This window comes from Phocoena phocoena, chromosome 4, assembly GCF_963924675.1.
Source record: "Phocoena phocoena chromosome 4, mPhoPho1.1, whole genome shotgun sequence".
Lineage (NCBI taxonomy): Eukaryota > Metazoa > Chordata > Mammalia > Artiodactyla > Phocoenidae > Phocoena > Phocoena phocoena.
Window position 1 is genome coordinate 79,713,585 of NC_089222.1, and position 14,680 is coordinate 79,728,264.

The 14,680-nt window shown below is 40.9% G+C and overlaps 1 protein-coding gene across 1 annotated transcript in view; it reads left to right on the forward strand.

Annotated features, from left to right (window-relative positions):
- The window catches only part of HGD (homogentisate 1,2-dioxygenase), a 45,158-nt gene that overhangs the window by 2,431 nt on the left and 28,047 nt on the right, over window positions 1-14,680 (forward strand). Inside the window, exons 2-4 of the mRNA XM_065876200.1 lie at window positions 3,302-3,373; window positions 4,206-4,294; window positions 8,204-8,309. Coding sequence (XP_065732272.1) covers window positions 3,302-3,373; window positions 4,206-4,294; window positions 8,204-8,309 — 267 coding nt within the window. The remainder of the gene's footprint in view (window positions 1-3,301; window positions 3,374-4,205; window positions 4,295-8,203; window positions 8,310-14,680) is intronic.

Consider the following 14,680-nt stretch of genomic DNA (forward strand, 5'->3'; position numbering starts at 1 on the left):
CACCATCTTCAAAGTGCATCACTCATCTCTGCTTCCATCATCACATCACCTTTTCCTCTTCTATAATCAAATCTTCCTCTACCTCCCTCTCTTACGAATACTTATGATTACATTTAGGGCGCACCCAAAGAATCCAGGACATCTCCCCATCTCAAGATCCTTAACTTAATCACATCTGCAAAGTCTCTTTTGCTATATAAGGGAACACTCACAAATTCCAGGGATTAAGACATAGATATCTTTGGGGCATTATTATTCAGCCTACCGCAGTTTAGCCTACTTGCAATAATCTTCAAGTTCCCCTAACAATCTATATCCTATGTTCCCATCAAGGTTAACTAGAAATACTGGACTCTGCGCAGGAGAAAAAGGTAGCTATAGTTCCATCTCTACCCTGACTTCTCTCTCTTTCCCTCATGCCCAGGAAAAGGAAGTGAGGTATAGTATCTGCTCGTCCCATCAGGGTGTTACCCAGAATCAGAGTCAGGAGAAAGCACCTCATAAAACTACTCTGACAAATAAATCATATCCTGGGGACCAGGTGAAAATTAGAAAGCTGTACACTAGGGAGCTGCCAAAGAACTGATGGTACTGAAGTTACATGGACCTCAGTAATTTGTTCTTTCATTTAGAAAGGATGTGTATAATTCTCTTGGAAGGAAACAAAATTGTTTCTATGTGGGAACAAATTATTCAGAAATCTGGATTGAAGAAAGCATACAAACACACTTGCTTAATGTCAGACGTTTTTATTTTTAATTTTTCGGCATAAGGTATATTTGTATAGTCACTGAACCAGCTGGAGTTGAAAGCTTGGATTTTCACAGCTGATATAAGCAGAGTTCAGATTCTGTCCTTGATCTCAAAGCCTTGGGAAAGCAGCTGCAGAATACTGCTTCCTTGATTCTGATACCTTCAGCAGTAAGGCACATGATATTTTAAAACTCTAACAAACTCATCTGTAATTTTTCTCTCAGGGGATTAGAAAAACCAACTGGTTTGAGAATGACTCAGCAGTTTTCATCCCCCTCTTCAGCCAATGCACCTCAGCTAAGATTGAGAAACTGATTCAGAACTCACACCTCTCTCTGAGCTGGATGGCTCCCTTCCAAAGCACCAGCTGTTCTTTCTACTTTCTTTTCTACTTTTTAAAGCAGTCTGAAGCATATGCTTTAAAATTACATATAGTAAGTCTCTTTTCCTTTGTTCCCAACGTACAAATAACCCTGGACTCTGTTCTGAGGCCAGCAGTTGCAAAGAATGGAGAAGGTTAATGAGTGAACCCACCCACTCCTGCCAGAAAGCTCAGCCTCAGACCTTCTTGCCTCCCTTTGCAGAGGGAAACAATGCTGCAGTTGAACAAAGTGAAGCCACTGAGATACTCAGTGGCTTCAGGCAAGATTGGTCTGCAATTCCATTCCACAGAACTGAAGATAATTTCGGGTCAATACCATTTCTCAGCAGCTCAGATTCAATCCTCTTGATGGTGAGCATGAGGTTCATTAGAGAGAAGAAAATTGTATTCAGTGGAGAGTCAGAATGCTGGATGGTCTCTGCCCTTTCCCCAAGGAAATCATTCCAAATTGCATGCTGCTGTTAACCAATCTCTGTGTAATATAACACACTGTTTTTAGTGCTGATAGATTTTCAAATATAAAAAAATATTGTGTCTGGAGGCAAAAAAGAATAATTTCACTTCCATTGCTTTCTAGGTCATAACATTTCACATTTGATATTCCTTCCAAATATGGGCAGCTGTAGCCCTGATCATTGCTCACACATCCAGGTGTGTTACATCAATCTCATCCTGCTCCAAGCTGCTGAGAATTCTGGAGGGTTTATCCTCCACCCACTTACTTCCTTCTTATATCTCTTAAAGACATGTACTCAGATGGTGGCATTTCACTCACTGAGTGACGCTGCACTTTCATTATCGTGGGCTAAAATTAAGTATTGATACATTTATGAGGAACAACTATGGGAAGAAAATGGCCTTTTTTTTGATGTTTAAGTTAGAGAAAAGGGGGTTCTAACCCTACTTAGAACAGGATACATACACTCGTGTTAGAATAGGCTCTAAGGGGGACTTCCCTGGTGGCGCAGTGGTTAAGAATCTGCCTACCAATGCATGGGACAGCATGGTCAGGGAAGATCCCACATGCCGCGGAGCAACTAAGCCCGTGCGCCACAGCTACTGAGCTTGAGCTCTAGAGCCCGTGCTTCACAACGAGAGGCCACTGCAAGGAGAAGCCCGCGCACCACAACTAAGGGTAGCCCCAACTCTCCACAACTAGAGAAAGCCCATGCACAGCAATGAAGACCCAACCCAGCCAAAAATAAATAAATAAATAGAATAGAATAGAACAGGCTGTAAGGGAAAAACTAAATCAAACAGTAGATATCTACTGAGTACCTTCTATAAACCAGGCACAAGGCATATAGAGGTAAACAAGATGCCATAGTTCCAGCCTTCATGGAGCTTATAAACTAGCAGAGAAGCCAGACAGTGAACAAGAACTCACAGGTGTGTTTAAGTGTTGTCAACATAAGTTTTAGGGGCTCCGCACACTTTACTTTATTGAGAAACTCCCTTTTTTTCCTCTGGATGAAAAGTAAATTGATGACAATCAGAATGAACTCCATTGTGCCACTGAGGACAGATCTGGCTATTCTCCTGAAAGCCACGCATATCTTCAAAACTTGTTTTCCTATATCCACATAGATGCAAATATATTTACAAGTGCTCCATAGATGAACCAGATGATATAGGTTTTTGCCTGCAGCGAGGCTGGTTGGAGGGCTTTTTCTCAAGGGTTTTGCTGTCAGATTGGATCCACACACTCTTTACAGCTACTTGTTTCATCATATGAAGGGGAAGTGGAGCTCCAACCTCAGGGAGGTTGCAAGCCAGGCCAGCCAGATCTTACTAACCTGGAGTTGAAGTGATGCCTGAGCCATCTCCCCTCTCAGGAACTCCCTGATGGGTCCAGAATTAAAGAACCTGTCCTTGGAGTGGGATAATTAAGAATAAGCCCATAAATCAACTAAGTACAGCTAAGGATGGAAAGTCCATGTAATATCCAGCACTCTTCTCCCAATTAATTGGTGGTCTTTAAAATTCACACAGAGAAATTATCTTTCCTAAATGGTTCACATGCCAAGACATAGCAAAGATGTTATGTATAGAATGTGATACACAAACATACGTCATAAAGAAATTCTTACCTTCATAGACAGTCAAAATAGCAAAATACTCTTTAAATCCCATTAATGGTGGCCTTTGTGTCTTTGTCACATGCAGTACATTTCTGGATTCGGTAATGAGTGTGCCTCAGAGGATCCTCGCTGCCCGGGTGCCCTGCCAGAAGGACAGGTATGAGTGAATAGAATATCATTTTGGAGAACTCTGAATTATAGGAATGAATGACCAGCTTTCAGGCCAAGTGCTTCTACCCACCATCTTGAAAATTAGCCTGTGAACTGTCTAGGAGTTTCACAAATCATTAGGACAATTGGGATGCAGAACAATGACAATACAAAGTTAAAGTTGGATAATGGTTACCTGTGGCAAAGCACTTAGTCCCAAAAAAGTAACACTAAATTTAAGGCTTTCAAGAAGATCCCCTAGGTCCGGGGTTAAGGGACTTCCTTAAAGTTCCCTTGAACAGCCTAAGATATGGCAATGATGAGAAAATAATCAGTCCTTGTTAAAAAAAAAAAAATTGTGTGCACAAAGATGTTCATACTAGTGTTGGTTAAAATAGCAAAAATATGGCAAACAAAAATTTTGTCAAAAATTTTTAAGAATATTTCATGGCATGAAAAAATGCTCATGATATAGTGTTTCCTCTTTTTTTTAAGTGCTAATTATTAACAGGACTACACATATCATAGCGTTCCCATTTTGGAGGATAAGAATGGAAGGAAATATACTCATATGTCAACATTGGATTATTTCTGGATGGTGAGATAATGGGTTATAGTTTATAAATTTTCTACAATAAGCATGTACTACTTTTCTAATCAAGGAGGAAAGTCACCTAAAACATTATTACAAGAAGGACGTATGGGTTGGAGATAGTCATGTGCAGTGAGTGGCTCAGAGCATCGCCATCCAAGACAGAATTCCCCCACTGAGTTGTTTGATGGGAAGGTGGAATGCTTTTCTGATGGAGTGATGTCATTTATTGCCTCCTTTGTTTTAGAATAATCCTCAAGTTTGCCCTTACAATCTGTATGCTGAGCAGCTCTCAGGATCAGCTTTCACTTGTCCACGGAGCAGCAATAAAAGAAGGTAAAAGGATTAGGTTAATTCTGACCTGCGGTCTATGGGAGCTATGACTAGTATTTAGTGCTGCCTCCTATACCTGGGCCACAGCCTCCCAGTGTTGCCCAAGATCCTGCTTCTTACAGGCTGTGCTCTGGGTCATAGTGAGGGGAGGATGAACCTCATCTCCAGCTAGAATCAAGTGACTGATAGAAGAAGGGGAGAGAGCAGCTGCACAGAGCCTAGAAAACAGACATGTCTAGTTCCATTTACAATTTGTTGCTTGTACTCAGAAGAAAGTCTTCCTCATAGTCTGGGCTTCCCCTGGGATTGTGCGGTTGAGTTCCGAATTTTGATTTACTTGGGAGTTTTTTTTATAATGATTAACTCAAAATTATAGAAGATTCAGTGCAATATCTTCCTCAGCTGACTAGAAGTATTATGTTCTTTGGATGAAAACGTTGGATAATCCACGCTTGGGTTAGATGAAAGGTCATGTATTATGGCCCCTGGTGGTTTGAATTAATAAGGATTTTTCTCCTCGGAATTTGTCTTTGCTGGAAACCAGCACATTCATTAGCACAACATGTCATGATCCATGTTTGCTCTAATCCTACAAGCCAGGTCAATGAACTCAGTCTCTTGGTTAACTCCTATGGGGCAGGTTGGTTGCAGTACCTGTTGTGGTTTAGGGAAGCAGTTGAGTGTTGTGACTTAAACAAGCAGTGTCTAATTATGGGAATTTCAGAATAGGACACCTGTGTAGAGGGCTGCTGCTTATATTGGAGTTAGGGGGAGGAGGGCAGGCAGTCTTGTACTGCTTAGTGGAAGGTGATTGGGTTTGTCTCCAGTGAGTCCTCCTGAGAAGTAAATGAGATAGTGAGAACAAAAGCACCATGGACCACACAAACGATAGGTTGTTTCCCTTAGGGGTTAATCGTGCCCACTCTGGAGGCAGGCCTCCTGAGTTTAAATCCTGGTTCCTTCTCTTTCCAGCTGTGTGACCTTGGGCAGGTCATGTACCCTCCAAGAGCCTTCTGGTTTCTCATTTGTAAAAGAGATACTAATAGTACTTATCTCATAGTTGTGATGAGGATTAAGGGAAAGAACATATGTAAGGTGCCTAGCACATTGCCGGGTACATGGTACCACAGTAGCAGAGTGTCTCCCTCCAATACAGTGTATCCCTAGAAGGCTGTCGGAAAACTGAGTGGCAGGTGCTATGCTACCATGTCAATATCAATATTGCTTCCCTCTCGATAGATCTGTACATGGAAGGGGAAAAGATAGTTTCCCATACTTGTCAAATCAAGATTAATTCTATCACTATTTAATCATCTCTCTCTCTCTGCAAGCCCAGATAGCCAAGGTAAGGTAAGCACACAGACAATTCCTGTCAATTCTAATTTATGACAGCCTGGCCTCCATGACTATGTTCTTGACTTTATGACCCGTTCACTAACTGGACACCTGGACTCCGGATTCTGCTGCCTGCCCCCATTATTCAACAATATCTTCAGCCAGCAGGAGCAGAGCTCTGTTCCAGGAGGCTGAAAAGGAGCTGTTGGCATTTCATTAAGATGCTGGCACCATTCCCTGAATCAGAATTAAATCTCTGTCCAGGGCAGTGTAGTGCTGCCTGGGGAGTTTTATAAACTCAGCCAAAAAACAAGGGACACTAGGCATGGTTCACCCATCTGTTTAGAACTCTTCAAAGGTATCCACAAGAATTTTGTGAAAATGCTCAAAATCCCCAGTGGGAAGATGGAACCAGCCCCATCCATAGATGAGAAAGCCTGAAATTCCTACATTTAGTCACTACTCATTTAAGCCACAGAGTTCAGGAACTCCCTGCCCCCCACCCACAAACTATCAGAGAGTATATCTATCAGGGGTTGATTTTTATCTGATTAGTTAGCTGATCCCTTAGGTCCTGAGAAGGTGAGAGCCAGCACAGAGAATGTAGGAAATCTGGACCATCATAAAAACCTAGATGATTAGGGGTAGACAGATAGACAATTCAACACACATCTAGTAATTGAGCACCTACTGTGTGCCAGGCATTCTAGGTACATAAACTCTGAATCCTCACAACAATCCTAGGAGATAAGGATGAGGAACATAAGATCAAGAAAGTTTTGGGAATTCCCTGGCGGTCCAGTGGTTAGGACTCTGAGCTTTCACTACTGAGAGCCTGGGTTTGGTCCCTGGTCAGGGAACTAAGATCTCACAAGCCAGGCAGGGTGACCAAAAAAAAAAAAAAAACAAGAAAGTCTTGTAACTTGCCCAGGATTACACAGCCAGTTCTAAAATATACACACACATGTTCTCAATTCCGTATAGAACTTAGAAAGGCCTAGTTAATTCATGGCCTGAAGTCCAATGTCTGAGATTACTTCACCTAGGGCTAGAGGAATCAAAAGAAAACTGAACAAATCTAGCTAGCCCTTTAATCTCCCAAATGGCTCAGTGTAGGGCCAGGTCAATTCCACCCCCTGAAGTAGACTGTCCTGGGGCTTAAAGGGCCAGAGCTTGTTCAAGCAGGTCTGGTTTTCCATTGCCCCAAGTGGTGTTCCTCCTCCTGCTGTACCCTGTCAAGGTAACAGCCTCTGAAAGGACTTGGGTCCCTCTTAGTGATGTTCAGTGTCCCTCTCAACTTCTGGATGGTTCTCCTCCTGGTGTCCTTCAGGGTTCCTTCATCAGAGTCTTCTCTTCCTGAAACAAAGCCAGAAATGTACTATAAGAAAGTAAAGATGGATGTTCTTATAATTTTAGATATGTTAATTTCCTAAACATCTTACAAATTGCATCAAAAAGACAACCCAGGGCTTCCCTGGTGGCGCAGTGGTTGAGAGTCTGCCTGCCAATGCAGGGGACACGGGTTCGTGCCTCGGTCCGGGAAGATCCCACATGCCGCAGAGCAGCTGGGCCCGTGAGCCATGGCCGCTGAGCCTGCGCGTCCGGAGCCTGTGCTCCGCAACGGGGGAGACCGCAACAGTGAGAGGCCCGCGTACTGCAAAAAAAAAAAAAAAAAAAAAAAAAAAAAAAAGACAACCCAATAGAAAAATGGTAAAGGACTTGGGCAAGTAATTTATAGAAAAATTCCAAGGGGCCTATAAACATACAGATTCTCAACCTTACTCATAATAATGGTAATACAAAATAAAAATGAGATAGTATTTTTTACCTACAAGGCCAAACTTAGTAATAATACCCCCTATTTGTAAAGATGTGGGTGATCAGGCACTCTCACACATTAGTGTTGTGAGAATAAAGTGGTACAATTTGGCAATTTTTCTTATTATGCATTGGAAATATCTTAGAGAATGTACAAGAAAATTGTTAAGTTCTGATGCCTCTGAGGATTGGCTCTGAAGAAACTGGAGGAGAAAGCCATCTAAGTCTACCTTTTGAGACTTTTTAAATTACTTGAATTATTTTTGTCACTGGCATGAATTACTTCTATAACTTTAAAGAAGAAAATGGATTTATATTTCAAAAATGACAAAGAAACCACCCATATTGTCTCAATCTGTGTAGGACTCCTTGTCCTCACTTTCCAGAGCCAGAGCAAGGATTACTATCCAATATGTACATAAGCTAATGTTTTTCTGTGGATTTGCCTGCACAGATATCCCTCAAGGTACTTTCCCTTCCTTTATAGTTGTCATTGGGAAAGGCAATTCTTTGTCAGTACGGAAATAACCAAGGGCTAGAGGCTCAGTTTGAAGAGTGATGGATCGTGTGGAAAGGTGAGAAGAGGCCAGGGCTATGGGCAGCAGTGGCTATTAAGAAATGATGCTGTGTCATTGCTTCTCACATTAAAGCCCACAGATCATTGTTGACTTGAGCGTCTTCCTAATGGTATTTCCTGAGCCAGTCTGTGCATCACTCATAACATCACCCTAAGGCTTATGTGTCCTTGTTTCCCCCCAGCTGGCTATATAGGATTCTACCTTCGGTTTCTCACAAGCCTTTTGAATCCATTGACCAAGGCCATGTCACTCACAACTGGGATGAAGTTGATCCTGACCCTAACCAGGTAACCTGGTCCTGTGAATTGGAGAATAGCATGTATCCAAAGCCTTAAATATAAACATTTAAGTCTAACCTGGGTCTTTGAGGAATTAGACAGATTTTTAAAATAAATGCTAAAGTATATCTGTTCTTTTGCTTAAACTTGGGTAGGAATTTTGGAATTGATTGACCGTGCCTGTGCACGTGTGTGTGTGTGTGTGTGTGTGTGTGTGTGTGTGTGTATAAGCTTCCGTTTTTCTAGCCTAATGGCTTTAGGAGTGCTCCAGTGAGTTGAATGAATGGAAATTATATAGGCTGGTGAAAATACATCTACACATCCGTAGGTTGGTTGGTTTGTTTTAATCTAAACTCACCACAGCATATTGAAAACACATTCAATACTTATGCCTCTGAAAAGACGCCTCTGATATGGAGAAGAGAGGCTTGTTGTCTGACCTGGTTTCTGTAAGTCTAGTGTCACCTAGGAACTTCCATTCCTTGCCTAAGAGTTTCCTTCTTTTGATCTAGTGACAGGCTTTCCCTCTGCATATCAGTATTATTTATGTACTCTACTTTCAGTAACAAGACAGACCCATTGCTATAATGGACTGAGCTCCTTTTTTTTTTTCTTTACCTTTTGAGCACCCCAGTGTATTCCCTTTGTCCCTGAGTTTAGGTACATGTCACTGATAACTAGAGCATAATGCAGGAAGGAAAACAGACCTGGATTTTCATCCCTGGCCCTCTACTTGTCACTGTGTCTTTGAGCTACAGTGTTTCACCTGTAAACTGGGATAATCATGACATCTGCCATGCAGTGCTGTTTTGTGAAGTTTACTTGACAGAACAGGTGGTGACCATGCTTCGCCCAGTGCCTGGAACACAGTAGGCAAGAACCATGACTCTGATGCAGCCATTTTGATATATTCACTTAAGGGCAGTGATAGTACGTGTAAATCTCAGAATTTATATTCAGGTAATTTTTTTTTCATTTTATATTTTTTTAAATTCTGAGGTCTCCATCTGCCAAATTGGCAGAAAACAACTTCGTCTCAGTCTTCCCTGAGAATATCTTGTTTTAAACAATGCCAAAGTAGGACTGGGGGTTGGGCCATGCTGGTTGGTCCTCTTTCACTTGGTAGTGTTGAGATGCCCATTGTTCTGCTGCTATCGTGTCAGGCCTGGGCATGGAATCATCTACAAGATATTTCTAGTTCTGTTGTCCCAGACATGCCACACAACCGTTTCTTCCTTCTGGGAGTTGCTAAGACATTGGCTCAAGGGTCCCCTCTGTATTCAGAGTTCACACAAATTGATCAGTCTCTCTCCCTCCCCTTCCCTCCACTCTCCTCCCCTTGCACAACTCCTTCCCACAGCCCAAGGAAGTCTTCTGTTTCCTCTTGGTTTGCCAAGATGTTTGGTCTATATACCTGCTAATCCCCTTCCCTCAAATGCTTAGACTTTTTGTAGAACAAGACAGAATAATTTAGAGTCACTTTTGTTTTCCTGCCCTGCTCCATCTTTTCGCTAATTATGGAAATCTCAGAGAACCAAGTATCTGCTTGAGTGCTACTCACCCCTCTCCAACAGGGACAGGAGGAGAAGCCTTAAGAGTGGAAAAATATGTGAGTTAGCAACATACAGTATCACCCATCTCACAGTCATTTTGAAGCCAAGACATCCTGTTTAAATAACTGACCCTTAAACTTGTGTGAAGTTTAGTGCATGAAGCAGACATCCTCCCTGGTCTACCACTGGCCTATATATTGCCTTTGAGCCTATGGGAAAAGGCAGCCCAACCCCCAACCCTGCAGGCACAGTCCCCTGCTGAGACACTGCCTCCTTCCCCTTCAGCAGATCAGGGTCCTGTGCTGGACACAGTCTGCACAGCCAACCTGTGGACCCCATCTTTACCTGTCTGAGTCTCACCTGGGATCCTAATCCAATCCCATACATCCTTCTGTCCCACACTCTGGGGTAGGAACCCATCTGGCAGACACACTCATTTAACCATTTACTTCCCCACTCATCTCACAAAGAGCCATAAATCATTCTATCCAAAGTCACTGTTCATTCTTTGAGAATCTGCTTGACTCCTCAATGGGTTACATCTCAAATTCTCCAATTTCTCTCTTAGAGTTACAATGGTCATACTTGTTTGTTTTAGATTAATAAATAGACCTGACTGCTTAATAATAGGACTCCATCTTTCATTAGAAAAAATAAAGGATGGTTGCCTATACCTCTATAGGATTCTTGGTCAGGCTAAAAATTAAACATTTATTATATACTAGCTTTGGAAGGTTGAGAAGGTATTTGAACCACAGTAAGTTTTCTAATTCTTTTCTTCAGGAGGCAAAGAGAATCCCCAATTAAGTTTCTGACAGTTCTCTCAAGTAGAGCCAAATCTCATATTATACAAAGGAACGGCGTGGCTGTAAAGTCAGCAAGTAAGACAAAAATTAAGTACAAACAAAATTATCTCTGGAAAATTCCTTAAATCACCCATAAAGTATAGGATACATGGCTTTGTGTGTGCTACTTTGTATGGTAATTCTTATGCACACTAAATTTGAGAACCATTGAACTAAATTTGAGAACAATTGAGCATTGACTAAAAGAGAGATTATAGGCAAAATCTGTAGGCAGATGTTTGGGAATTCAAGTCGTGGAGCCCTTAAGGTAGCTATCGACCAGTGGTGTATAGGGTGGAGAGGGGAGTTCCAATGCCTCTGCCTGCTCATATCACCCACACAGTTATCTAAGTCTCTTTATACATCGTCATAGATTTGTGCGTGGTTGTGGTGGCAACAGTGGAGCCACGCCTATATCATTTTGTTTGGGGTGGGGAGGTGAGGTTTTAAACCTAACCTTTAAGGAAAATGTGAGTGTGATGTGTAATATGTAATATGCTCAGTAATATCCTTTTATTATATAATATTATTATTGCTATGACTACTATCAATACATTTTTTAAAACATGAATACAACACTTCACAATGATTATTTGGGGGTACAAGTGGCTTATCCATGGAAGCTAACCTCATTCTGATAGAATTTTTCTGGTTTTGTCTTATTCTAAAAGTAATGTATACTTATAAAAACTTAAATGTTATAGAAATTAACAAAGTAGAAAATGGAAATCTCACCCATATGTGAGAGTCAAGTACATCAGTTGTGCATGTTAATTCATTATTTCATAAGTAGTTAACATACATTTTGAGAGAGAAGTTTGAGGAAACTGCATTTAAAAGCCTGAGTTAATATAGAGGCAACAAAATAGCTGCATCAGAAGTTTCTGCTTGCTTTCTAGCAGAACCTTGATACACATTTGTTTCCTTCTCCCCTTCCCCATTTCCTTGCTTTGCATTTTCCCTTGAACTTGTTACCTTCCTCCTGTTTTGAATCTTTCAGATGCTTTCTACATAGTGGCCACCAAATATATTTCTTCTCCAGTATTTCCCCTGCTCATTTTCAATGTTGTGCTCACACATGTTGGGACAGATGTGCCCCAGAACTCGATCATGCCTCTTTGGACACCAGCTCCATCAAGGTAGAGGTTTATCCTCCTCCCACTCTGTAACCTACACCTGCCATCCTGCTTCCCTTGTCCTGATACACACCCTGGCTGTTCTTGCAAAATCTATCCTTTTGTCTTTTCATTTGCACTTTCTTGACAAGTTAATATCTCTTTCCAACTTTATGCTTCATTAATTAACCATAGCAATCTGCATTCATTACTTCCCCCCCATCTCCTTGTAACCGCTTCCAAATATGTACTCCATACTCAAAGAAAAAGTCTGAGAAAATTATATTTAGATACATATCTGACAGTTCTTCTCAGTTGAAACCTGTATAGTAGGTATGTTTTCACCTATCACAGACCAAATCCAATGCTTCATCAGCTTCACCAACTCCCACATTAGTCATCTCTGGGAATTTGAGAACATGAGAATTACTTAATATTACCTCCAAGGGAGCATTATGGGATATGCTACCATCACCGTGTTCTTTGATACCCTCCCAGGGGAAACTATGCCCCCAAACCTTCATTTTCTTTTAGGGTATATTTAATTAATCATCTAAGAATTAATGCAAACTGTTTTTGAGTGTATTTATATTCAGCTGTGGACATAACAAGTTCAATCCATTAATATCTCACATAAGAAATATACCTAATTTTGTTCATCATGTACCTTCCTCTAACTTCTGGAATCCCAAAATTTAGCAAACAAATCTGCATCTAATTTAACTGTGAGTTTACAGATTTCAATTAGCATTCCTGAATCAGCATTCCTCTTTTAAACGTCAGAGTCCTTTAAAGTTTATCTTTGTTATCCTACAGCCCTAATGTCTTAATTGTTGGAAAGTCATACTCTTGACTCAGTTAAGCCTCAGCTGAGGAAATTACCTTTTAGTTCTCAATCAATATCATTTGGACCAAGTGAGAAACACCTCAAAGCTAATTAAAGATTATATCATAAAATTCCCTCTGCCTCCAGGACATACAAATTATCAAAAATGTTTCAAAACAATACATCCTTAGTGGGTGTTTGATGCCTTATTTGTCAAACTCTTTAGATCTCACTATCCTAAAAGCCCCCTCCCTCCAAAAATGGTTTGGATTTCCCACCTCTTTAAGCTTTTGCCCAAGTCTCTCCTATTTATAGCAACTTCTTGAGAAAGTAACCTAAGCCCACTTTATCACCCCTATTCACTCCTAACCCTTTGCAATTCAACCTGCCCAGATCACTCTACTGAAAGTATGTATACCTACTTTAAACAACAATAATGCACCCCTTACCATTAATACATGTTTTTATTCAAAACTTACATAAAAGTGTCAATGCCTAATAATCCCACCAATGCAGAGTTAACCACTTCTAGTGTTTTTGTTTCTTTCTTTCCAGTCCTTTTCTTTGCACATATATGTAAATAAATAAGGTCTGGGGTCTCATGTAGCCAGAGACCAAAAGTAATTGAAAATAAACCCAATCTTCATTTGCTTCTCCTGAAAACATTAAGGAGCATCCAGGCTATGACCCACAGCAACACTTTTCAAAATCCCCATCCCCCAATTTTTCCTAGACTCCAACCCTCTCACACCTAGTCTTCCCCAAGCTCCTCAGGCCTGGACCACTTGTTCATGGCTTGCCTCTGCCTGTCCCTACCTTCTGCTTCTAGAAAATGACACAGTGTAGGTCCTCATCCCATTTTCCCAGGAGACACACACACACACACACACACACACACACACACACACACACAACATTGATCTACATGGTTCAAAGGACTGGAGTTCAAAGGACTGAGGGAGTGGAAATGAGCAAAGCAGAATTTTCCATAGGGAGCAGGGAAGGGAAGGGGAAGAGGCTGTGCATACTCTTATATTAATGCTGTTTATGTCTGTCTTTCTCTATCTGACTTCACTAAGTAGAGATTATCATACTACTTATATGTGGAATCTAATATATGATAAAAATGAATTTATTTACAAAACAGAAACAAACTCACAGACAGAAAACGAATTTATGGTTACCAAAGGAGAAAGGGGGAGGAGGGATAAATTGGGAGTTTGGGATTAGCAGATACAAACTACTATATATAAAATACATAATCAATAAGGTCTTACTGTATAGCACAGGGAACTATACTTAATATCCTATAATAAACCATAATGGAAAAGAATATGAAAAAGAATATATATACATATATGTGTATAACTGAATCACTTTGCTGTACACCAGAAACTAACACAACATTGTAAATCAACTATACTTTAATTTTTAAAAAGGTAGTTACATATATATTTACTGTAAGTACAGTCATTCTCTAATACAGTTTTACATTCTGCTTTTTAAAATTTATTTAAACATCATATTTTGTGCCTTTTTCCAGGTCTTTGTGGGGTTTTTTGTTTTTTTGCGGTTCGCGGGCCTCTCACTGTTGTGGCCTCTCCCGTTGCGGAGCACAGGCTCCAGACGCGCAGGCTCAGTGGCCATGGCTCACGGGCCTAGCCGCTCCGAGGCATGTGGGATCCTCCCAGACCGGGGCACGAACCCGTGTCCCCTGCATTGGCAGGCAGACTCTCAACCACTGCGCCACCAGGGAAGCCCTCCATGTCTTTTTAAACTCTTTGAGTGTAGATGATTTTTCATGTGGCATAATTATCCAATACATGTTTATAATTCCTCTGTTGTCAGATATTTAGATTGTTTCCATTTTTACTATTATAAATCATCCATGGATAAATACAATCCTTTTCTCCTCAACGTCCCAAAGCCTGGAACAGTTGACTTCCCTCTTTTCTTTTATTTTTTTAACATTTTTATTGGAATATAATTGCTTTACAATGGTGTGTTAGTTTCCGCAGTGTAACAAAGTGAATCAGCTATA